This window comes from Microtus ochrogaster, linkage group LG1, assembly GCF_000317375.1.
Source record: "Microtus ochrogaster isolate Prairie Vole_2 linkage group LG1, MicOch1.0, whole genome shotgun sequence".
NCBI lineage: Eukaryota > Metazoa > Chordata > Mammalia > Rodentia > Cricetidae > Microtus > Microtus ochrogaster.
Window position 1 is genome coordinate 11,420,811 of NC_022027.1, and position 26,685 is coordinate 11,447,495.

At 42.4% G+C, this 26,685-nt stretch overlaps 1 protein-coding gene across 4 annotated transcripts in view; it reads right to left on the bottom strand.

The window, feature by feature from the left end:
• Positions 1-26,685, bottom strand: part of Cobl (cordon-bleu WH2 repeat protein) — a 221,182-nt gene that overhangs the window by 23,706 nt on the left and 170,791 nt on the right. For all 4 annotated transcript variants that reach the window (XM_026785116.1, XM_013350757.2, XM_026785115.1 and 1 more), the window contains one exon: positions 10,228-10,537. In XM_026785116.1, the coding sequence (XP_026640917.1) occupies positions 10,228-10,537 (310 nt within the window). The remainder of the gene's footprint in view (positions 1-10,227; positions 10,538-26,685) is intronic.

Sequence of the window (26,685 nt, forward strand, 5' to 3'; positions counted from 1 at the left end):
AAACAATTTAAAAAATACTAAAAAAAAAAGCTACCATTCCTGGCCATCCTTGTGGCTTCCTTCTTGGAGGCCTTTCGTAGGAAGCTCCAGAAGAGGAGCAACTGTTGCCTGCTGGACCCCGAATAGAGATTGTTTGCATGAATCACCTTATTACAACCCTCAGAAATGACTTATAAGGTAAATCGCATTGTCATTGCCATTGTTCAGACAGGAAACTGTCCAGAGAGACCAACCGACATGTGCAAGGCCACACAGCATTCAAAGCCAGGTGCAACTCCTCCGAAGCCTGACTAAGGATCGGCTGCCTTGACCAGGTGGCCCAGCCATGTCTAGGGTCAAGAGGGACAATGTGGCCCCCTGTGGCATGGGGCATCCTAAGCTATGTCATCCTGCTGCTCAGGAGAGGGAGGTCATGATTTATTCGCGTCACGGGGACAATGGCATATGAGAGACAACCGCTGCCAGAACAATTTGAAAGCCGCCTCCACGAGGGCCTTTGCATCTCTTTTCCTATTGTGCAGAAAACACAGACATGTCTATGGCAATTGTCTGTCTTCAGTGAGAGCTGAAGGTTCCTTTCCGCTGATTGTTAGAATCGAGGACCAATTTCCATCGTTGCTAATCAGGCCCAGATAATGATGCATGAAATGTGCCTTGTACAGTCCTCACTTACGCAGCAAAATTTTTATTCGAATAAATGAGTCTTTCTTTCTTAGTGACTATGTCCGTTTGGGAGCCAGGAGGTAGCTTCAGGATCCGTCTCGGCTAATGCTCTCCGACAGGCTAGACAAAAGGGGCTGGTCGGAGATGTGTGTGCATGCAGACCAGTTAATAAGGACGGCAAGAGGTGCCCAATTGTCCTTCCCATGGCTTTGCTTTGGGCCTGTAATTGTTTCAGTGTGGTTTACTAAAGCTGTTTCTCTTTCAGGGAATGTGATGGGAAAAAAAAATACATTCAAATATTTACTAGACTATATGGCAGAGAAAAAAATATATGGAAATTCCTAGGCAAAATGGTATTCAACATATAAAGCAGATCACTTTTTAGATTTTTACTTGTAGTTTAGAATGCTTAAAGTCCAGCCAAAAAATATTATATATAATAAGGATATATATTCTTCTATATCAAAATATTTGTCTTTGAAGAATGTCTGGCTCTATCACTCAAGACACAGTGAAGAGAAGGTTCTCAGTAAGAATTAAAACTAAATTCCACCAATTTATTCTAAATGTTAAATTAGAAAAGAAACCACATGAAACTGCAATGAATATAACACACACACCTGCTGTTGATTTTAAATGAAAAAAATATGATATCATATATCTTTATCTTGGTAAGGAAACAATTCAGTGGGAGGGGAAAATATAACGACAACAGCATTCATTGTGTTCTGTGAAGAAATCTAAAATATTCAGCAGCAAAGAGAGCTGCCTACGTTGTAAAGGGCAATACGATCAGTAATTCTGACATCAGTGAGCCTGTGGAAAAATACAGTCCAATCAGTAACCATGACAATCAGAGAGCCTATGGAGAAATACAGGCTAACGCTGCTTCTAGCACAATGCATGAAAAAAGCCAAGACACAGCACTCTATGTAGGATAACTGGGATGACATGAGAACACTACAGACACCCGTGAACAGGGCAAGCTAGGCGTGTGCCTGTGTGCTTTACTGAGGAGGGTTTATGGAGGCTGTTTACCATAAAGCACCTTGTATGATAAAGCTGCTTTTAAAAAGGGCATGCTTACATATCTCAGTGCTTTTATGTGCATGAGTGTGAAAGTCTAGGCGACTGGACCTCTCTCTAGAGTTTTCCATGTAGGCTAGACTGTCCGGTCAGCGAGCTATGGGGATCCTCCTGTCACGCCTCCATTGTGCTAGAAATAAAGACACATGTCATCACACTGGGCTTTTTTGTTTTTAAGATGCAGGTTCTGGCGATTGGGCTCAGTTCTTCATGATCATATGACTAGTACTTTACTGACCCGTTTCCCAGGACTGATGAGCCTACTTTAATGAGCAGATTTTACACTGCTTTCAGACTCTAGTTAAACATTTTTTGTTGTAAATGAGATGAAATGTTTCCCACAAAAAATGGTATGCAAGGTCTTCTTTCCTACAGGAGCCTCCCGGCCATCCGTGAGGGAGAAGGCTACAGTCGGTTTTGAGTAGGCTCTGTGATCATCACACTCCTACCCCCCCCCGCCCCCCGCCAGGATCAGTCCCAACTACTCTAGCCTTTAGAAACTCAGCTCTATGTGTGTGGGCTTTCCCCGCTGGTTTCTTCTCTGCATCCAGACCAACTGTCTTGCTCAAGTCTGAGGTTCCAAGCTGCTAAAGCTATCCCTTCACCCATGCCCTCTTGCCCTTGACCAGTGCTTTTCCTCTTACTGCCTCATATAGACTCACAGACTTCCTTCTCCACTCACTGATGTTGGCACTCAGTCTCAGACCCTGCCAGCACACCCCTATCCTCCCATGGTCCTGGCCTTGCTCTCTGACACTTGGATGGGATTTGTGTTCTTAGGGTCAGAGTTATTTGGGAAGGAGTAGACATATGCCAGTAGGAGCCAACCTGGGTGCCTTATGGAGCGCACCAAAGTCTAACCATTGCCAGGCCCTTGGCTGAGTCCCTACACTCTCTGAACATGGTAGCTGTGGGTTTCACTGCTTCTTCAGCTTGTCTGAGTTTTGATGTACCTCAAGGATTGCTATTTCCTGGGCCTGAGCGTTTGCATGGAGGGCTATCTAGTCAAGGTCAATGCCCATGTCAATCTACCAATTTTGTTTTCCTAGCTAAGGTTTCTGGGGGGGGAGGGGGAGGGATCTAGTGGTGTTTGCTTTTCCTCCATACCCATCTCCATTGTTGCAAAGGGTTACACCAAAGCATGGTATTGCCATTCCTCTTTTAATCTTACCTGGACTTAATCACGGGGCCTAAAGAGTAGCTTCCTGGGCTTCCAGGAGAGCACAAGGCATGTAGCACTGAGCAGGGTATACTGGGCAGAAGGCAATGCATCTGCTGACATAAAGCCAATGTGCACGGATGTTTCTTTCCCAGGCTTCCTCCCCCCACACCCAGCAATGAGCAAATCTTTAGATACAGTTCTCATTGGCAGTTTATTGTGGCTAAGGACCAAGAAAACAGAAAGCCAACAAACATTGAGTGGGCATTTTGCTATCAGCCTTCCCATGTTAAATAAACACAGCCGGAGCTGTTTTCTCACACAGATCTGGAGGTGATGGCTGCAGAGCCATGTTCATGCCACTGCTGCGTAAGGCATGAGGGACAATCCAAGAGTACTGGGGACTTCCAAACCCATCTGTCTGGGAGGCTCATCTGCCTCCTCTGCCTCCCCTTTGGGAACTCAAGAGTGGAGAGAGAGGGTGTGCCTCTTATCCAGCTGGGGCAGCTTTCGCCCAGCTTGGTCTCAGCATTTGTTTGTGTGGCTCCAGGCAGATGAGAAGAGGAAATTGTCCCGTCTATTCAGTGCTAGGACAAATAGGAGCATGGTGAGTTTTTTCTTTCCATTTGCTATTGGGAAGAAAAGGTGAAGAGCATAATGAATAGCACGGTTCTGACTCATCTCGAATCCTAAGAAATCCACAGCGCATTGTTGTGTTTGCTTTTGATTCGGCCGAGCCTCGCTAAGAAATGTATACGATTGTGGAAAATGTCAAAGAGGAAAATCACGATGTTTTCAGAGAGGAGCTTAATTTGCTTATGGAGACCAAAGCAACCCTGCTACTGCAGAATGATAAGGGCAGCCCCAGAGCAGGCAGCCCGAGAGCAAGCAGCCTGGGAAACTGGATGATTGCTGCATATGCTGACCCCTCGTTGCAGCTGTAAGCATTCCCCAGCGATAAGGCTTCGGAGTCTGACACTGGTGTTTAACACATCGGGGGTGTGTGGGGGTGGTCATAAGTGTAATTTTACATCTTCTTGCAATCCTGTTTTAAATGAGAGAAGTGAATGCAATTTTCATTACTTTAGTTTTAGCTTTATTTATACATGTGATTAAAACATTTGTTTACTGGGTACTAGATTTGTTTCTTTTCTACACATACAAATTATTTCAGCTTGGACAGTCATGTTTAGCAGCTAGTATGATTAGGGGCTACAGTCGGGTGCAGCACTCCACAATTTTTTCTGTAGTGTTGGTGATCAAATCAGGGCCTCATGTAAACAAGGCAAGGACTCTACCAAATGAGTGTTGTCCCCACGGCTTTCCACACTCGTGTGTATTCTAATTCTCCACTGACGGACTCTACAATATATAACATGCCTCTACCTGCTCCTGACGCTACCGAGTGCGGATGGTGATGAACGCTCAGGGGTCTACATGGTCATGGTGCAGTTTATAAATGCTCCTGTGGCCCCATGGTTTCTAGACTCTAGGTTTCATGGTCTGTGCTACATGAAGGACTCCTGACACTTCTGTGACCACCGCTCCTGGAGTTCTGGTTTAAGGATCCAGAGGCTGGATGAGATAGAATCCAGGGTCCAAGTCCCACTCTAGTCTCTGTCTACATGCAAGGCTGCTTGGAACCACGTGCCCTGCAAGGAGGGGAAGAATTTCTCTCAGACTGCAACTATGAACCTCAGTCCTACCATCCTACCATTTACCATCAAGCTGGAGCTAGGAAGACCCTTAAAGGGTTGCCAGCTAGAGTACAGACAATGGATGGGATGGGAGAGGGGGTCCTACCCCACCACAGAAACAAAAACTATACTTCTCTTCACACATATACACTATTTTTAAGTCCTCTGAAAATTCCATACATTTTGACCATTTTTACCCCATTCCCTACTCTCATCCTCTTCATAGTTCTGCTGATTCCTTCTTCCCAAGTCACCTCCACTCTTAAATATTTTGTTTTTGTTATTATTTGTGACCCACTGAGTTTAACTAGTTTAATTAGTATGAATATGGATGGGGATTGTTTATTAGAATATTAATAACCTATCAGTAGCCACAGCACCGAGGAAAGTGAGCATCACTACCTGTCAATAACTCCTGACAAAGTGAGAGGTATGAGGTTTCATGACCCCTCCTGTAAGCACGTGGATGGTGGACAGGCTCCATTTGGTGCAAGTCTTTTGTAGGTAATTACAGCTGCTGTGAGTTCATGGGTACAATGGCCGTGTCATGCATAGCAGACAGTGCTTCCCAATACTCCTCCTCATCCTCTGGCTCTTACATTCTTTCCACCACCTTTTGTGAGGCTGAAGCTATAGTGTATTTTCTACTTTGAGAGGCTCTGCATGTGACTGTATTTGGCTCCACCATTAAGAAAAACCCAAATCCACAGGGTCATCTCTCTTAGTCACACTTTCCAGCATTTTGCCCTACTGAAGTTCCCCCAAAGAACCTTAGAACTCAGAGTTTCGTGATGCTGAGATAGACAGACTGCCTGATGACAGCCAGATTGTTCTGGGGATCCACTGCTTAGAAACATTGCTAGCTCCGCTCTTGGTCCTCTGAGGGGGGGGGCAGCATCCCTTTTGCTCCTCCCTTCTCTCCCTATTATTTCTATTCAGACAAAGATGTGATAGCTGGAAGAGGAGGCAGGCAAGCAGAGCTAGAAATGATCATAAGGACTATCCAAAGAATCCTGCTTCTATTACTCCTCCAGGACCTGTAAACAAAAGCAAGAGCAACAAGAACAGCATCGCTCACTGCTTTTGAAGGCTAGCAAGCCATATGCCGGCACCATTCTAAGAGGAAATGTCACATATCTCAACTTTACTGAGGAAGAAATGGAAGGGGGAAGTGAATTTGCGGGCTAAAGACACACGTTTGCCAAGCTATCCTGTAAGAATAAAGAACGCTGGCCCGGGTCATCTACAACAGACAGGTGTAAGAGATTTATAAGTCCATCCAGCATGAATTATTGACCATTTTCCTAGGGCAAAGGTACTGATGAAGCTCAGAGTGGCACTCCTGGGTGTTCCCAGAACAAGGGACCACTGCCATATGCATATGCCACTTTAGGCCAGAATTCCTCTTGGGAATTTATTTTGGGTACCAAGTTTAGAGGAAGACAAGAGAAAGGTGATGTACCAATTTTAGGGTAGAGTTTGAATTCAGGGCAATGAAAACTTTGCCACTGGATCTCGTCAATTGAGCTGATGGAGAAGTACCCCCTTTTCAAACTGTATCACATACAGTAAACCGGAATTATGGCCAACCATCCCCACTTGCTTTATTGTTTCAGAAGACCAAGTTTTACTACTGATGTTCTTCAACTTAAAACCTAGGCTCCAAGGATGCCAGGTGCTATTCATCAACGCAAGCAGCAATGAGGAAGCAGTCCCAGTGGCAATGAGCTAAGTTTCTACCCTCAGCCATACCAAGTCAGAGCAGTAAGTCTACCACATGACTGCACAGTAGGAAAAAAAAAACATAGCTCGTAGCAGAGGATGGTTCTCAAAATATTCTTGGATGGGTGCTTGGGAGGAAATAATATTTGTACCTAAGATTTAAATATCTAAACCCAGGTAATCCTATACCCCAAATACACATGCTATTGGCTACAAAAGAAAGGAGATACCTGAGAAAAGTGGACCTTTTGGGCTTTTATGGGCCACAATTCGTCTTTACATGATGTTCAAACAACATTTAGTGACTTCCTGAGTACTGGAGGTGAGGCAACAGAGGACCTTGTGCTAGTAAAGTGGAAACCACGGGTACTCCTTATCCCCCTAGTGACTGATCCCATACTGGAGACTCTCTGCACAGTGAGGGTATCCGTGGCAACTTACTGGAATCTACTCTCATCCTAGAGTCCCGACATTGCTTGTTATGGCAAAGGGTAACCTCTGATGTCCCTACATTCCTAGAGTCTGGCAACAGAGGTGACAGGAGGGACATAATATAGCCTGGTCTGATACCATTATTATGTCTCATAATGGGAACACAAATAGACATATTAATATTAGTTGCAGAAACTAGACATTGGTTTGGAATTATGCTGGGTAGAGGCAGGAGTTTGGAATGAGAGACAAAACATTAGCCACCCAGAGCAGAGTTCATGCCCTTGGGGTGCATACTCAGGTATAAACACAGTGGGGGGAAAAGTACTACAAGGGGCAAGAAGCATGTCCTCCCTAGGAGGTTGCCAGGAAACATATTACTTATTACTTTCATCTACCACTATTTTCTGTTGGTACTCTTTATTATCTTTCTCCCTGTCTAAATGGCCAAGGTTAAGGCTACAGTCCTGTGAGTTCTGTTACTTCACAATGTTACCTAGATTCTGGGCCACTATCCTTTGGAATGGGCTGTAACTTTCCTAATTCTGGCCCCTCCCAGCTTTGGTATCTGGAAGATGCCTGCTCCACCAGGCCCCACTTGCATTCTGCTGAGAAGTCAGCTTACTACAGTTTGTTGGACCCTCAATCCTGCCCCCACTTCTCTTCCTCTTTACAACTCAAGTTTTCGGTGTGGTATTCTGTGGAACTGAACACAAAACCCATCATGGTTTTTAAGGAGTTTATTTTATGTGTATGAGTGTTTGGCTACATGTATGTATGTGTACATACTTACACATACAAGCCTGGTGCCTGTAAAGGTGAGAAGAGTGTATCAACTTGCTCAGATTATAGTTATAGATAGTTGCTAGCCACCATGTGAGCACTGAGAACTGCAATCATGTCCTCTGTAGGATCAATAAGAGCTCTTAACTATTGAGCCAACCTCCCAGCCCCAGAGCCACTGTTTCTATTAAGAGAGCCATTTTCTCTCTAGCCATGTGACTCATGCACCTGCATCTTCACTAAGTGTGAATCCCAGCAGGAAGGTGACACTGAAGAGTTTCCAAACAGTGATTAAGGGAGCACTCATCCTAAAGACCACGTGTTGGCCTTTCGTAGAGGGATGTTTAAACCCATGGCCTTGTCTGCAAGGTCTTCAAGAGCTTGCAGAGATTCACAGCTAAGCACTGGGATGAGCTCCACATGTCCAGGTGAAGAGAGGGAGGAGGGATTATAGGTGCAAAGGGGAGGGTTAGATCATGATAGGGGAATCCACAGAGACAGCTGACTGGAGCTTATGGGAGCTCACAGACTCTGGACCGACAGCTGGAGAGCCTGCATAGGATCAGACTAGGCCCTCTGCATGTGGGCGACAGTTGTGTGACTTGGTCTGTTTGTGGGGCCCCTGCCAGTGGGACCAGGATCTATCCCTGGTACATGAGCTGGCTTTTTGAAGCCCACTCCCTAAGGTTCGGGATGCCTTACTCAGCCTTGATGTAGAGGGGAAAGCCTTGGTCCTACCTCAACTTGATGTGCCAGGCTTTGTTGATTCCTATGGGAGGCCTTATCCTTTCTGAGGAGTGGATATGAGGTAGGATGGGTAGGGAGACTTGGGGTAGGAAGCGGGAGGAGGGGAGTGGGGGGAAACCGTGGTTGGTATGTAAAATGAATAAAAAAAAATAAGGAAAAGATCTTCTAAAAACCCACTGGGGCTAAGAGGAGAATATGGTGACTTCCCAAAAATATTTATACATGTACTTATTGAAGTGCTATAGCACAGGAAATATCTGAATAGTATCTGAAAGTTTACAGATAGGCATTCAGGTAAAAGTGCTTCTATAAGAATCACATAATAGTGAAGGCATCCCTATATACTTACTGAAGGGCAGTCTGACTGTGGATGCTCAGATCACTTAGCAGCATTTTAAATTTGTGAGATGTGAAATACCAATCTAGATGTCTGGTACATTTCAGACACTGTCCACAAAAGGTCTGTATCCTCCTTGCTAGGTTATGTCCAGAAAAGGGCTGCTATCTTCAGGTGAATCCTGCAGGTACTCCACCCACACTGTCTGCTCCCTTCATGATGCTCTTTGGCCTCACCCCACGCCAGTTCCAGCACTTGAGTTTCAACCCCTTCTGACACTACAGACATTGCTTACAAGTTACATGGCAATGCTCTGTATTTCATATTCAGAAACACACACACGGTATACCGTGGTCTGAGACAGAATGATGTTTCAGCTGACAAAGTTCTGCCAAAAACCTTCTCCGACCTATTTCCTGAAAGGAGAGACTTGAGGGAGGCCATCTCTTCAGGGGATAACTTAGTGTATCAGTCAGGATTAGAGATCACAGATATTTTTCTTCTTCACCCAGCCGACAAGGTCAGAGGATGGCAATAGGGACTAGAGCAAAGCAGTCCAGGGTGATGTAACTACCAAAACTTGCCAAGCGGATCCTGTTTAAAAACCAGACTCTTTTCACACCATGCCTGAAAATGAACCACGGGTAGAGGAGCACCCTGGTGTAAGCTAGCATTAGTGTTTCAGCCAATTAAGTCCTTAGGTAATAGGAACAATCCCTTACATATGCAGAGACTGTAGCAGTTGGAAGGCAAGGACACAATCAACCATATGACATAAGGCAATTGTTGTACAATTTAAAATAACAAAGTTTAATTTAAACTTCAGACTTAGAAACTCCTCATGGTCAAAAAGGCAATGAAGAAGTTACCAATTTAAAAATGGCAATGCATATAATTTTAAAAAAAGGATAAAGTCCACAAAAACAATTCATAAAAAGTGAGAGTAAATAGTAAACAAATTGTATAGTCATTTTTATTATCCAAGGACTATGAATTGAAGATACTTGAGATGCCATTTGACACCCATGGGATCAGCAAAGCTTAGATGTCTACTAACCACAAACACTAGTGCAGACATGGAACGACAGGGTACCATAGATACACAGAGCATCTATTTGATGATATTCCATGTCGCTGATGAATTTTCTGATGATCTAATTTCTCCTCTGGAAAATTCTCATTATTAAACAAAAACATATATGTAGTTTACTTATTATTTCCAGTCCTGAAAATCTGGAATAGCCTAAGCTCATAAATATGAAAAAGGATAAATACATGAATGACAGTATATGAGTTATCAAGGGTGACTTTTACCACCATTGAGTAGAAAAGCATGCCACAACTACAGTGCCTTTGGATCCGGTGTCAAGGCACACTAAGCATTCTGATGCATGGCTTACAAACATATTCATGTCTACACGCAGCATGAAGATAGGACTGGAGTTAACAAACTGCTAACTCCAGGGTAGGACACATCCATGGAAGGCACATAGCACTGGGACATGATTATTATTATTTGGATCACCCTAACAAAGCCTTCTTCCACTGAAAACTAGGAGGTGGGTGTAGGTGTCTGCACCTCCAGCTATTCCACGACTCACCTTAGAATGGAGTTCCCAGAGCCATTTTTCCCCCACGATGGGCTCTTTTGGGGACCAAGTTCTGGAGTTCCAGCTAGGTCCTGGTCGCTGCAGTCCTCCTGGTCAGTGGACCATTTGTCCTTAGATCTCACGCTGTCTTGCTGCGAGTCCAGAGAGATGACATCTGAGGGAGAGCTCATCACCCCTGAGTCCTCGGTTGTATCCTCTGACGCAAAACAGCTGCCCACAGATGCTGTCTCCTCAGCCTCTGGTGGCACCTCTGAGACTCCACCCATGCTGCAGTGGCTGCCAGGCCCCAGGGGCAGGCTCACTGGAGAGGACACACAAAGACAGGTCAACACAAGCCACTCAGGGTGTGTCATGCTTCCTAACACAGGCAATATCCCTTTGACCTATCTGAAATGTGTGATTCAGGGAGATTTAAGTAAGGAAGACTCTCTGCCAAACCCATAGCACCCTCTGGAAACATATTAACTCTGAAAAGGCCTTATGCATATGCATAATTGAATGTAAACTTTCCCATAAAAACTGGGCACTTGATTAATTAGTCTTTTTGTTTATTTATCTTTATGGTGCTGGGGATTTAACCAGGGCATTGCACATGCTAGGCAAGTGTCCAACCAAGGAGCTACATCTTCAAACTCTTAATTAGCCCTTTAAACATGCATCCTCCAGGCAATTATGGTGATTAAATATTCACACTAGTGATAATGAATGCAATTGTTTGTAGTCTGATTATTGACTTAAAATGACTTCATATATATGCACACACATATACACATACAAGTATATAACAAGAATAAATGGAAAAAACAGGGCTATGCACTTGAAAAAGAGCAAGGAGGGGTATATAGCAGTGTTTGGAGGGAGGAAAGGAAAGAGAGAAATGAAGTAATTATAATTTCAACAATTAAAGAAATAATATAAAAATGACTGCCTTACACAAGCAAACAAAAACATTAAGAATAAACAGAAGTAAACCATCCTGGTCTGGGGGCCTTCTGACCTGCAGCTTCAAAGAATGATGCTAGAAATGTGGTCTACATGGTCTGCATGCTCATGGCATTCCTACTCAACATTTGGCCCTGTCTTCATTTGTAACTTGAGATAATATAAGCTTTTGTGTGAGAGATGAGCTTGGAAGGGAAGGTAAAATTAAAAGGTATCAGAACCCAAGTATGAGTGGTTGATTGATGCCTGTGAGCATTATGAAGAAATACACAGGGAGATGATGTGCAGAGTTGTGTGTGACCTTCAGCTGACTTTAGAGTTTGTCTCTATTGAGACCTGGTAGGGAACTCTGCCATCATCCTGCTAACTGGAGACATGTTAACTATTCATAGTGAGAATGTCAGAAGACTCCATGCATAGAGCTGGAGATTGTAGGACTGCAGTTCACCACTCTAGACTAGCTGTACTCTAGGGCTGCAGTTGATTTACAGGTTCTAGATTTAGAGATTCAAGGCTAGAACCAGACTCTGTGTTCCAAAGTCAATCCCTTTCCCTTATATAGCCCCTGGACTTGTGATGTTGGTATAGGCTGTAGGTGTGTGCAAGTGCACACTCCAATGATACTACTGTGTGTTAATATGAATCATACTCCGCATCTCTAGACATCATATCTCAACAGCAACTAACAGCCAAGAAACCGGAGGAAAATCTCTTCATGTGTTATGTGAGTTTTGAACAACAAAAAACATGAAAAAATAAACACTTATAAGAATATAAATTTCACAAAAGAGCTCGAAGCAAGTGGGAACTACAGAGGGAGTGGGAGAGACACAAATGCAGAAGGCAATGCACTAAATTTCAGAGCACTGCTGAACAAGAGTTGTTCCGATTCCTTTTAAGGCTAGCCTGGAACTCAGCATCCTCCTGCCTCTTCAGTGCTGGGATTGCCAGTGTGCAGCACTATGCCAAGCTGCAAAGCTTAGCAGACTGAAGACTAAAGAAGAAACAGTATCTGTACCCCAGTGGCTAATGTAAACTTGACAGGACCCAGTATCTTCTAGGAGACAACTCAGGGCATGTCTGTGAAGATCTCTAGACTGGGTTAAGAGCAATAATAGAGGCAGGCAGACTCACTTTAACTGTAGGTGACATTACTCCATGGGTCAAGGTGCTAGACTGGATAATAAAATCACAACCTGAGTACCAATGTCCATTTCTCTTTTCTGAGTCCTGAAGTGAAAAGTTCAGATATTTCATGCTACTGCTGCCATGTTTCCCCCATCACAATGGGCTATACCCTAAAACTGTAAGCCAAAACCAACCAATCCTCCCTTCAACCCTCCCTGCTGCCTTTTCAGGAATTTCACCAGATGAGAAAAGTAATTAACACACACTGACGTACATAGCTTGCAATTCTTCCTGCCCGTGAGTTGGTAACAAGCTTTATGATTCTTCTCTGCTCTTACCATGCAGCCCTTCAATTAGCTCTATGTTACTTACTCCATACAACAATCCCCACTTGGAACTCTGATACTCTGGAGCTATCTAGTTAGACTCCAGGGATGAGTCGGCCAGCTGCCATTCATTTCTCCCTTACCCTGACTTTCTTGTTGCTCTTTTTGGTCCAAGGAATCAAACTCAGGTCCTCATGCTTGTGTAACAAACATTTTACTGATTAACTGAATTTGTTTTTAATTATTTGACATTTTTAATACATGTACAAATGATGAAAATGCATGTATAAAATCATCAACCAAAATATATGTATAAAAATTAGACCTTAGCTGGGCGATGGTGGCGCACGCCTTTAATCCCAACACTCGGGAGGCAGAGGCAGGTGGATCTCTGTGAGTTCGAGACCAGCCTGGCCTACAGAGCTAGTTCCAGGACAGGCTCCAAAGCCACAGGGAAACCCTGTCTCGAAAAACTAAAAAAAAAAAAAAAAATTAGACCATTACTCTTAGTCCTCTACTTGTCTTGTTCATTTATATATAACTTTTGCAGAGTCATTGGGGAAAAATATCAAACCCTAAATATCAATTTATTCAATCCTTAATTGCTGATGATTCAGTTTATAAATTTTTTCAAATCTAGTATGGTACAAAAATGACAAACATTCATTTGGAATGACATTTTGAATCTCAATCACTGTTGGGGTCCCTGCTGTGGTCCACGGCTCTCTTGTGATGTTGCATAGCAACACTGAATAGCAGTTCCCAGTTAGTCACAGGCTACGGAAGTAAACCATGGATACTCGGCATCATATGGTGTTAGACAAGCTAGAAGGCTTGAAGGTCAGATTTAACAAACCCATTTCTACTTCTAATACTTCAAATTTCCTTATGCTCCTCAAGATGAAATACCATCCATCAAGAAGAATCTAAACTTACAATGGATTCATTTTTTTTCATTGTTTGATCAATAAAGGGAAAATGTTACATAATATTCTTTTGCCACTAGTCATCAAGAAAGGAGAGTCCTCAAGAGTTGATTTCACAATTGATGTTTGTCCTTCATTTTAACCTACATTGTCTTAGTTCTTTGTGCTGTATGTCCTGGGAACAAAGAGAAAATAAGGCAAGTGCTTCTGACAGAGGGATGAAAATTCACACGATGGTTTTCAAAATGTTTTTTATGTATCTTCAGAATAATTCTAAACAACCATGTTCCTCTTTCCTTTTGAAAACAACACTTGAAAATTACCATCTTGAATTCAAGCGATTACAACAAGTTGCAGCAATTCCACTGGATTATAAACATCAGTGCTTTCATAAAAATGTTTCACTAATTAAAAATTGCAACCCAAAGACTCAAGAGGCTACTAACTATGTTTTCATGATCAGCACCTTCTGTAGAAACATGAACAAAAAATTTTTCCTCTAATAGGCAAGGCTTTAGGCCACATCTATTCCTCCTTGAATTAATTCCTGCTGTATAGCCCAATAAAATCTATCTGAACTGAATAGACTTTTTGCTCAAGATATATTTTAAACACATTTTCTGTAAAATATGCTCATAAATGAAAGATATATTTTATATCTTTTCACTGTAAGGCAATACTATTCAATTATTTTTTGTCTACTGAGATATTGCTTCAGTGATTAGCAGTCAGGAAAAGCAGCATAACTACTTTTTTTTTCTGTGATGCTAGGCATCAACTTCAGGGTCTTTTATATTTTAGAGAGGCAATCTACCACTGGCGCACACCCCCAGCTACACAAACACACTAAAAATGCTGACATTTATTAAAACAAAATGATAAAATGCTGCAAATGGATCAAAATTGAGGCTTTTTCTCTCCCATTCATTGCTTAGAAATATCTGGAGTCCTTACTGTTAAAATGAGGCATTTTAGCATAAATTCAATTCATAACTTTCATTTTTATCAGAGACAAGGGCCAAAAAAAAGCAGAGGTGAAAGAAGAAAATTATCTGATGGCTACATCATTCCACTCAATTTTAAAAAGCTCTTCTTATGTTATATGCCAAAAATAATGGACCTGTCACAAAAATTATGCTTAATGATCTATAATTGGGCAGCATTGTTATCATATCATCATAGTCCTTTATAAATCTGGTAGGAGAGGAGAACTGGAAAATGCCTGATATTCAGAAGGATTTGTTATCACTAGTATTCTATATCTGCTCAACCATATGTCAGTATCTCCACTGGCTTAGTTAGGTCCTGAGGGAAAGACTTGTCTCCTGCACCCTAGTGAGGTTCTCAGTGGTTAAGGAGCATGTCTGTAATATAAGGAAGAAGAACCTTTGCAATGCCTGGATCTGGGAAGGAGACATGGAACGATGCTAGAGTTTTCAATACGGCAGTTCTCGAAAAGGTAGAGAACACCTAGAGAAGGCTCCTATGGAAGTCCTGGAGATCTCCAGTGGAAACATAACTGGTTAAAGCTACATCTAAGCACAGGGCTGTAGCTGAAGATCTGAGGTGATGAAGTCCATGGTTCTCTATGTCAGGAAATGTAGTGAATGGAACAGTCATTCTAGATGGAGAACTCATGAAGCTGACTACTGAAGCAGGTTTTGGAACAAGCTTGTTGGAAGGTAGAGATGAGTAGTCTAATGGCATCTTGGGAAGTGGGTGCTGCTGAGTGGCCAGGGTTGCAGTGTCTTATGTATACAGGGCTCAGCATACATGGCTGCATGTGCACAAATGTGCAAATATTCTGGGGAGGCTACAGGAGGTGGGTTTAAGATTAACCTCTGAGAGACCCTCTGCTATCAGTGCTACATGGAAAGTGTTGTGCTCTCTTTCTTTCTCACTAATTCTCACAGTTCTCATGAAGTCAAGTTGACCTATTACTCTTCAAAATCATATCCTCTTTATTTTGATAGAAACTGTTTAGTATCTTATCTTAATGTCCTTGTCAATTAATTCGCCAAGGCCTCTGAAGACCATCCCATGGTGAAGGTAGCAAGTATAGGAAACTCAGCATAGACTATGGCTATGTTGAGGAAGAAAAGATGATGAAGACTTGGAAAGCATGAACGAACCGAAAAAAATAGAGCTGGTTATATTGAGTCAAATATCTTTTTCTTTGCACCAATCTATCCTTATTCCTTCAGAGCATGAAATATGTCTAGCCCTAGAATCCTAATGTACCTATTAGAATATCAGCCTGAGGAAGCACAGACTCACTTCATTATAAATCAGAGCTTCATTTTCACTGAAGTGAACATTTTGTAACCTAGTTTTCATTTTCTGCGTGAGTCCATTGCTCCCATCCTACCCTAGTCACAGAAGGTGGTAAGAGATGAAACACACGTGGCTAATGTGAAAAGAGTGACTAGTCCAGTGATGTATGTGTGTTTGAAATTGGGTGTATCAAAATCTTCTCAAAACCTCTCCATCAGAGCTCTTAAGGAAGCTGGTTCCATTCATCCAGGACAAATGGACCGAGAGTGAGTTCTAGATAAGTGTTGGCCGTGTTAACTGGCACATGGTTTCCCCACTAGTTGGAAACAAGCATAGACTAAGAAAAATTTCACTTCATGCATGGAGCTATCATACATATGATAAAGACTGATCTTATAGAATTTCAAGTGATATAAGCTAAACACACATAGACACTTTCTGATTAAGTCATTCAAAATATAGCTGTTTCTCAGAATGAAAGACTTCTATCTAATAAACGTTTACTTTTATCTGACTGAAGAAACACATATTCTTCATGATGATGCTTCTACTGAAGAAAGCTTTATTTTCAAAGTCTCCTGACTCATGCCTTACATTTCCTAGACTTATTCATTTGTATCACACATGAGTATAATCCAATTTAGGATGTGCTTGAGTAAACCTGGAGAACATTTTGGCAGCCTTCCTTTGTCAGACAGTGAGTTCACTGACTCATTACCTCAACTCTGTGTATGGAGCAATCGCAGTATGACCTAGAGGCAAATCTTCCTTCCCGGCTTCTCACTTTTTAGCACCTTGCCCAGTACATAAGAACCTGTGTGCTAATATGATTTGTTTATACAATCTACATGTAGAAGGTTGTAAAATTTTCCTTCTTAACATGTGGGCATCAAAACTTTGACCAAAAGGTTTCTATGTGTATATGTTTTGAAGGATGGATATGTAATTACTATGAATGTTTTTTTAATTTATTTTAAACTTTATTGTAAAAATAAGACGGTGAACCCAAAGAAAAATATATAGTTATCCTCCTGGATATTGGAAGGAGACAAGATTGTCAGGCAAAAATTGGGAGCTTGGGGGTGGGGTTGGGGTGGGAGTAAGGGGAGATGGGGAGAGAGAAGGGAGAAGGGGAGGATGGGGAGAGCTTGGGGGAATGGGATGGCTGGGATGGAGGAAGGGTGGATATGGGAGCAGGGAAGTATATATCTTAATTAAGGGAGCCATTTTAGGGTTGGCAAGAGACTTGACTCTAGAGGGTTCCCAGGTGTCCAAGGAGATGTCCCCAACTTGTTCCTTGGGCAGCTGAGGAGAGGGTGCCTGAACTCGCCCTATCCTATAGCCACACTGATGAATATCTTGCATATCACCATAGACCCTTCATCTGGCGATGGATGGCGATAGAGACAGAGACCCACACTGGAGCACTGGACTGAGCTCCCAAGATCCAAATGAGGAGCAGAAGGAGGGAGAACATGAGCAAGGAAGTCAGGACCGCGAGGGGTGCGCCCACCCACTGAGACGGCAGGGCTGATCTAATGGGAGCTCACCAAGGCCAGCTGGACTGGGACTGATGGAGCATGTGATCAAACCGGACTCTCTAAACGTGGCTGACAATGAGGGCTGACCGAGAAGCCAAGGACAATGGCACTGGGTTTTGATTCTACTGCATGTATTGGCTTTGTGGGAGCCTTGTCTGTTTGAATGCTCACCTTCCTAGACCTGGATGGAGAGGGGAGGACCTTGGATTTCCCACAGGGCAGGGAACCTGACTGCTCTTTTGACTGGAGAGGGAGGGGAAGGGGGAATAGGAGGGAGGTGGAGAGAAATGGGAGGAGGTGGAAATTTTTAATTAAAAAATAAAATAAAGAAAAAAAAAAGAACTACAAATAAAATGGTCCGGTGACTCTTGGCTGTCTTTTACATGTTTCAGTGAGGGTGGCGTCATGGGAGGAAGTGGGTTTCCTTGGTACTCAAGAATTTCAGTGTTTCCTTACTTTGGTACAAAACGTCTAAAGACAGCCGTCCTAGATGTGGCACATGAACCCACGTTGGACTAACTAGACTTCTACTGTGCTGAAAGACAGTTTGACTTCTTGAGGTGAACAATGCATTGATAGAGGTTGCTGGGTTTCTAACTACAGTAGTCACAGTGTTGGTGTTGGTAGCCAGTGCTTGAAGGCAGTTCTCATTAAAGTAAGGCTCCATTTTCTGTTTACAAGCTGTCCTTGTTGGTTTTTTTCCCTTTGTTTTGTCAACTAGACACAAGCTGAATTTTCTGTGAAGAACCGCATTTGAGAAAATGCTTCCATCAGAGTGCCTAACTGCAAGTCAACCTTGCATTTTCTTGGTTAATGATTGATGTGGGTGATGCCATCCCTAGGCTGATGACCCTGTGTTATATAAGAAGACAGGGTAAGCAAACCATGAGGATTCAGCTAGTAAGAGCATTCTTCCACGGTTTCTGCTTCAGTTCCTGTTTCCAGAGTCCTGCCTTGAATCCCTGCCATGACACACTTCAGTGATAGAGCGTGACATGAGAATTATAGGATTAAATAAACTTTTGCCTCCTCAAGTTGCTTTAGATTATAGTATTTTATCAAAGCAATAGAAATCCTAACTAAGACGCATATCTTCTTTAGCACATAGCCAAGCAGGATTCCTTTTTGGTGGTAATGCCATGGCTTTGAGAGTCACCTACAATATTTGAGTATTGACTAATTACTATGAGGGAGAGGTCAGGTCAAGACATATATTTCAAAGCCTCATCATAGAACTGGGCCTTTGCACTCTGTATTGTTCAAGTGACTGGCACTTATCTATCTTCTGTTTAATTCTCATGATACTTCCAGTGCAGATACCATGATTCCAATTCTGCAAATTGCACAAGAAGCTCAGAGCTAGAGAGATGGATCAGCAGGTAAAGACACATGCTGTCAAGCCTGAGAGCCTTAGTTTGACTCCCAAGACCTGCATAACAGAAGGAGAGAACTGACTCTCGAAGCTTTCCCCAGACCTCTTCATGTGTGCTATAGCATGCAGCCCCTACTCACATGCATACAGAGAAAATAACTAAATAGATACAACATCTTAAAAGTTCCATCAACAAATTATTTTATCTACCCTCGAGGGTACATGTAACAGGTACACTCTGCTAGGCTCAGAAAAGGGGCAAGCACATTAAAAAAAAAATCTGGCTCAGAGGTTAAGAGCAGTGCCTGCTCTTCCAAAGGTCCTGAGTTCAATTCCCGGCAACCACATGGTGGCTCACAACCATCTGTAATGAGGTTTGGTGCCCTCTTCTGGCCAGCAGGCATACACACAGACAGAACATTGTATACATAATAAATAAATAAATAAATATAAAAAAATCACAAAAGTTTACTTAGGCAAGTTTTCAATCAAGCAAGGTTCTTCTTTCACCAAGAAAATATACTCAGAACTTTACCAGAATATTTGAATTTAATTTTTTAAAGCTGAATGATCTTTTAAATTCAATGGACAAATTCTAGTCACATATAGCCAAGATTTCCAAAGTATTTGAAAGTATTTTTTAATAAAAATGTTTCAACTCCTTAAGTACTTCTGTGGCCTCGCCTCTGAATGGAACAGGAAGACTGGGAGGGGAGGGCAGTTGCTGCTGCCAAGAACCAAAGGAAGCCTTCGCTTCCACTGTCAAAATAGAAACCCTGTCTCCAGGTCACCTAGTGTATGAAAACTACGTGACTTTTATTTAATCAACACCTCAGAAAACGGACCTTTGGGACTTGCCAAGTTGCTAAGGGATTCAATTTGGAAGTAAGTGACTGTGACTCGGGTTTGTCACAGAGCAGGTGAGTCATCCGCCCAAGGACAAGGCAATCTACGAAAAACATCACCCACTGCACTTTAAGTTTCTCCATGGTCTATCTCTCTTCATTAGGCCTTGAGGGATAGTGTTTGGGGCCCAGTTCTGCATAGCTTCCCATAATACACCACAGAACTACCACTTCTGACCTCAATTTAATATAAAATCAGCCAAATAGAGAATATTTTTGCCTGTTATATTGAACTGTTAAGATATTCCTATCCAAGATTTTTCTAGGCTTGAACAATGGTTATAATTCCTTTTAACCTTCACTGCTACTTAGAAATAAAACAGATTTTTCCCAATAGAAGAAGAAGAGGAGTCAGACAACCCTCTCACAAACATTATGCACCTTTGGGTGTCCTCTCAAGCATCCTTGCCTGTCCTCTGAGATGGAAGGTCTAGAACTGTAAAACCAAGGGCACCGCACCTGGGGGCTGGGTACCCCTAGTGAGGAGGCCTCTTTCTACTGCCGCACCATGAGCCTTAAGTTTATGATGAAACAAAGAGTAATTGATACGTTCAGTAAGTGGAATGCATACTATTGGTTAAAATGTGAGAGTCTGGACATCAAAACCTAATCTTCTGCATGACTAAAGACATAGAGTGCTGTGAGTCACCTCACACAGCTCAGGAAAGATGACAAGTAACCTGCAATGTCACTGTGAAATGGACATCTCAGAGGCTCCCATCCATGGGCCTACGTGGCCTCTCATGATCCTGAGAATCCCATCCGGCATCAGGCCAGTCACCCCCTCATCTCCACCCCCCACCCCCCCTTTTAGTTGTACTGAGAGTGAAGGCCAATCATTACAGATGAATCTGCCCCTGTATATCTTTAACAAAACCCTTCATTTGGTTTTTCAAAAACAAATTAAAAATGCAAGGTGACGGCTGTTTTCTTTTAACATAGATTACATTTTTTTAACCTGTTCCTTTTATTTTCATATTGATGGCTTCTTAAGTATTACTATTTATAAGTCTATCAAATGCAAGGAGCTTTCAAGCTGTTCAGTAGAGTAAGTACAAGATGTTCTAGCTCCTGTCTTGGATTCAGACCACATTATAAACCTTATACTGAACAGAGCCATGCGGTGGACTCTTGCCACCTGAGTGAAGGTGCATAAGGGGCCGAGAAGTTCCAGATCAATTAATATTATTACATTGCTTTTTTTCTTCTTTTGACTGGCTGGCCTAGAGGTGAGTGACTTCCTGAATTCTGGTCTCCATGGCATTCTCCTGATCTAGTGGTGGATTGTCCTTGCTCTAGCTCTAGAATCTCTGGAGGTCCCTTCCTCTGCTGACTGAGTGGCTCTGGCTCTGCACTCCATCACAGACCCCTAGGTAATGGAGGCTTTACCCTCGAGGAGCCCAAGGGATATCAGCATCCACATCCTTTCTCATGTTTTCCTCTTCTTTTCACCGGACGCATTACAAGCAAAATGGGACTTACCCTTTCCTTAAAACTTTCCATTTCCAGCCATCAGACCACTATAGGTGTCAGTGTGGGGCCTACCAACACTTTGATTTTGGATATCTGTCCTCAAGGTCTCAGAGGCAATGCATGTTCATTATTCTACCCCTTCCCTCAAAATACGTTGCCATGGTGGTGTCATGAAGAGACATATAAGAGCAAGCAGGCTGCAGGGAGATTAAGGGATGCTGAATGGCTGTTAAAGCCTAGGTCTCTGGGGATTACCACATCACCGCCCACAGCTGCAGCCTCATCAGCTTAGCTGGCCAGCTCATTATTTTGCCTTCTTTTTTGTGTACATCTCCTAAAGTTTGGGACACACAGACTAGCACAAACTGTGAACATGACTTATTCAGACTGCTGTCTGGGTCTGTGCTCATGCATAAAAGCATATGTATTAAATATGGAAAACCACTTTGACAGGTGTTGTTTCAAGACAATTTCCCTCCAAAACAGTATCAGAGATCCCCAAAATAAAAATATGCAAAGAAAATCTAAGTGACTAATATTTATGCTCATATAATGTGTTCTTCTATAACACACACATACCCTGCAAAATTACCATCCCAAGGCCACGCAATCCCAGAGAGTGGTTAGCGTACAGACCATGAAAAGTCACACCGTGATTTTCCCACGGAGCCCTCTTGCCACTCCAGCAGGCTTGGTGATGTGTATCTGCTTGTAAGGGCGACAAGATCAGCATCTGAGCCCATCATTTGGGGAAACTTGTATAGAATTGTTTCTAGCTCTATCCAAAGTCAACAGACTGCACAGCCAGTAAATTAAACGTTTCATACACAAACCACCTGTCTAACACACAATTATGGTGGACCAAAATAACTCGGCTTTATTGGTCAGAAAACACTCACCTCAGCAAAACTACCAATCCCCAAAAATAACCTGCATGGATGCTGAGGTCCAGCCCCAAGTTTTCAAGGTCAGTCCTTAGGACTTGAGGCATCCCTCACTTTCCTGAAAGGAAAGTACGGCTCACTAGCACCAAATTTTACCTGGTATGTTTCTATTAGGATTCTTTTTTTTCTTTTTTTGGTCTTAAAGTAAGTATGTTTCCCCTCTGTATTAGAAACTCAAGAAAATACTAACAATTGGTGGAGTAAAATCACTCATCTACTCATTCTTAGGATAATCATGGTGATTTACATTTGCTTGCTTTTATTTCTGGCCTGTTTTTTTAAAGGACACATACATAAGAAAATTTTATAGCATATGAAGAAAATTCGATATATTACCCCACAATTAATATATCCACCTACTCCATATTCAACGGTCTCAAGGCAATATTTTTGCACTATTTTTTGTGTCAGTGATGGACTCAAGCTTACAGAAATTGACCGATTGTCCTTGTTTCTTGACATCCTGGCAGAACTGTGGTCTTTTGGAGATGCAGATAGCACTGAGGTAGAATATGATGCAGAGCACAACTCTCAGGAGGCTACATGTATGGGATCAGCATCCAATACATGATGCTCTCCTCCCCAAAGCCGGGACTCAAAGGGTGGAACTGAAGTGATATCATCTACCATCATCCCCGAATTACCCACTAACGAAATTTCTGCTTCCTTCTCTCTCACCCCTTTGTTCTGCAGGCTTAAGGTTCTTCACCCTAGAGTTCTATGAGTAGACACAACAGTGATTTCGCTGAACTGAAATTTAAGACTTCTCACACCATCACTTTGACTCTTCATATCATTGAAGGCTAAGAAACAGTGAGAATGATGGCTTGTGTAACTAATCCAGACTGCCCACGGAAAACTGGACTGTACCTCATAAGAAAAGTAGGAAACAAAATCTCTCTAGAACACAGGCTGTCCCTTAGGGCAATTCTCAGAATCACAATGTCCTATGATTAAGGTCAATGGAAAACTATCCTAATCCATTCCAGGCAGACTACTAATGGCTCAAACCCTTCAAGAATGAAGGTTTGGGTTATTTCACTAAATAATCCGCCAAAACCAGTCTAGGCTCTTAATAAAGGCCAAGAAGGGCTATAGAAAGAAGGTGGATGCTGGAAATACCATTTCATGCCATGAACAATGTTAGAGAAATGGCTACAATCACACTTCTTAGGAATATGCTTCTAGTCATACAGAAATTATATAAAAATGTATCCCTTTCGTCTGGTCTTCTTTCCTTACCATGTACTATCACTGACATTTTATGTCAGTGTATAAGTATTATTAATTTTACTCCAGGAAAGAGTGAGACAGGTCTCAAAGGTGCCGCTGCCCCTAGAGGAAGGGAGGACTAAGGTTTTGATATTGTGCAGTAGAGCTGCATTGTGTTACTTGATTTCATGACCTTGTTTGTATCTGTATGTGGAGATCAAGTGTGGTTTAAAGATACCTATGTGGTCTGATGAGTCCAAGCATGGGGACTTCCAGGTCTCATCACCTTCAGACAGCAGAGCTCGTGGTTTGAGGCCATTTACACTCAAATTGACTCACATCTCTGGTATTCTTGTTGACTGCTGATGGCAGATAGTAGGGTTTTCTGGTCTCCAATTACACATGAACCAGTCTCTATTTTAATTCAGCTTCTCCTGAAATAATGAGTGTGTAAAATAATGCAGGTATCTCTTTGTGTCACGAATAAAGCATTATTATATTATATTATATTATTAAAGCATTGGAGACTGAACATGAATAGATTGTTTGCCATTTCCTTTCAACAATATAGCCATTCATATGATACTTACATTATATTGAGTATTGTAAGTAATCTAGAGCTAATTTAAACTATATATGAGAGGTTGTGTAGGTGACATGTAAATACTATACCACTTCACATAAGGAACCTCGGCATCCAGAGTTCTCTGTGAATACTTGGCGTGACTGCCTACGTCATTAGGGCTAAACAGTAGTCAGGGTTAACATATCCCTATTTCATAAAAACTGCATTATGCTCCTCATGCTTTGAAGTTGTTCAGAAAAAGAATTATACAATTAGCAGTGGTGTAATTCCTCCCAAATCAGCTTTCCCAGGGTGCAACCCTAACTGCATATCCAGCATGGCTGTTTGGAGCAGCCATCCTCTTTCCCTCCCTTCCTGCCTCTTTCTTCCGTCCCATGAGAGGTACAGGAGTCACAGCCATGGGAACATGCTTGAGGACTCAACTGCCTCTCTGTAGCTTGGGGAATCCTCTACTCTGGCCAGACACTGGTGGACAGTGTAGCAGTAGGGCTGGCTCAGGCTTAACTTTTAGGCTTTGTGACCAGCACTGAGCCTGCCTATAGGGACCGGGAGAGAAGCTTCCAATTAGTGTCAGTTGTGTCTCTGAAGTGGCAAGAAGCGTCCACTCTAAGCATCTCAATTAAACACTGGCTGCAGTGCTCCCAGGGGATACCAGGGCTAATTTATCCCTGTGTTTTGTTGCTGAATAGAAAGACTGGTTCTTGCTCAGGGGCGCTGAGACAGCTGGGAATGTTCTGCAGTACAAAGAAAAGTGGGTACAGACAAGTACCACTCTTCAGCTCCTGTCTGCCAAGGACGTGCTATCCAGAATTCACAGTCATAGTGGGAGTGGGCGGTGGACATTAGGTTCTCTGAGAAGTGGCAGGAGCTCCCCAGGTGCAAGGCATTCATTTTGAAGAGCAGTTAAAGATACTTTAAGATTTCTCTCAAAGGAGACATGCAAAGACAACATCTTAAGAAAAAAAGAGAAAAGCAATTTCACCACACATTTCTCAGGAAGGGGTATGAAGAAGAAAATGTTTTATTTGGGCTTACTTCATAATAGGATCAACATTTTTCTTCTGATTTTTTTTGTTGTTGTTGTCTACAGTGAGGACTTGAGTTGCTTACTCTTTCTAGTTTGCAGAAATCTGAGAACAGAACTTAAAGAGGTCTTGGGACATCTGTGAGTGACAGGCCAAGGGTCAGGAGTGATAGGGCGCAGAGGATATCCCGAGTGCCAGTAGCCATCTACCAGACATAGGCATTGCTGTATCCTAACACTGTCACAGAGACAAGCTGGTGCTGCCTTGCCTCTTTTTCTCATAAGAAGCAAAAACTTCTAGATTTTAATGTATAATTTCTTGCATCTTGTATTATAGCCATTTTCATACTAATTATGATTTGTTCGGTGCTGATTGTTGTTCTAAATGTCTCTGCATTTATTTGCTTGTGTAATTCTCAAAAGCAGCTTTTTTTTTTTTCATAGAAACTCTGGAATAGAGCAATTCAATTGCTTGAGATTATCCAATAACAGAGTTAAAAGGTTAGTCCAACTAGTATGACTCTAGCCTGCTTGCCTATCTGGAGAGACTCCAGTAGACAAAGTTGGGGTTGCTCGACATCATTTTACCTCTCCTGTTTGGAGAAACAGCCTAGTTTTCCAGCACAGGGATCCTAGTGACCCAATCCAGTCTTATTGTCCTTGTTATTGCTTGGTCACTGCATTCTGGTCTAAAAAAACATCTGCATGGATCAGTCACCCTGACTCTAGATCTCTCATGAGACTTACTTTGGGTTAAGAGAGCTAGCTCCACCTCTAGAGTCAAAGTTCCTGGAAGTGGCTGAGACAAAAGGCATACTGAGTGACATTCTAGCAACCCATTTCTGGATCTGTTATGACAAGCAATGGAAGCATGGCTCTGAAGAGATATTTGTACATCGATGTTCCCCGGCATTATTTCTGACGAGAAGTGTAAACAAATTAAGTATCTTTAAATGGATGAATGAAGAAAGAAAACACGGCATATACAAACAATGGGAGTGGTTGAGTCTTCATAAGGAAGGCAGTTCCGCTTTATATTACCATATGAACAATTCTTGAGGGTGTTATGCTAAGGGCAATGAGTTAGTGGCAGAAAGACAAACACTATGTGGCTCCATTTACATGAAGTACCCCAAGTATCACATTCTTTGAAACAGAAGGTGGGATTGCGGTTGACAGAGGTTGGGGAAAAGGACAAAACAGAAGTTAATGGATGTAGAATGAAGCTAGGAAGATGGTGAAGACCTGGAGGTCTGCTGCACAGCCGTGTGAATATCTCAACACCACAGGACCATGCACTGGAAAATACCCAATGTTACACATTTTGTGTCATTTCTTAAAGTTATAATTAAGAGCTACTAACTGATTCAGCAGTTTACTCGAACAATTTAAGATGCCTTGCATAGGTCAAGCAAAAACAAGTCTAAGCAAAACATAAAGGCTGCCAGGCCCTGGAGCAGGGTCTCGAGGGCCCTTTTGCCTGCGAAGTCTGCAACACAATCTGTGGCTAATGGTTAATATCTTGGCTCAGTTTCCTCAGAAGTCCTGTTAGCTGGGAGAAAGCGGTGACAGTGTGGTAACCTTTAAGATGGATAGAATTCATTACAGCAGAGGAGTGTGAGTAACTGATTTCAGGAGAACATTTGGAGGTTTATAAATATGAAGCATCTTTACAATGCTCTGCAAAACACAGGAGAAACAGGAAGTAAAGGTTGAGATAACTATGAAGATAACTATGAGACAACTATGAAGGGTCAAATGCAACCAAGACCCAAGACAGATTTCAACCGTGGTGT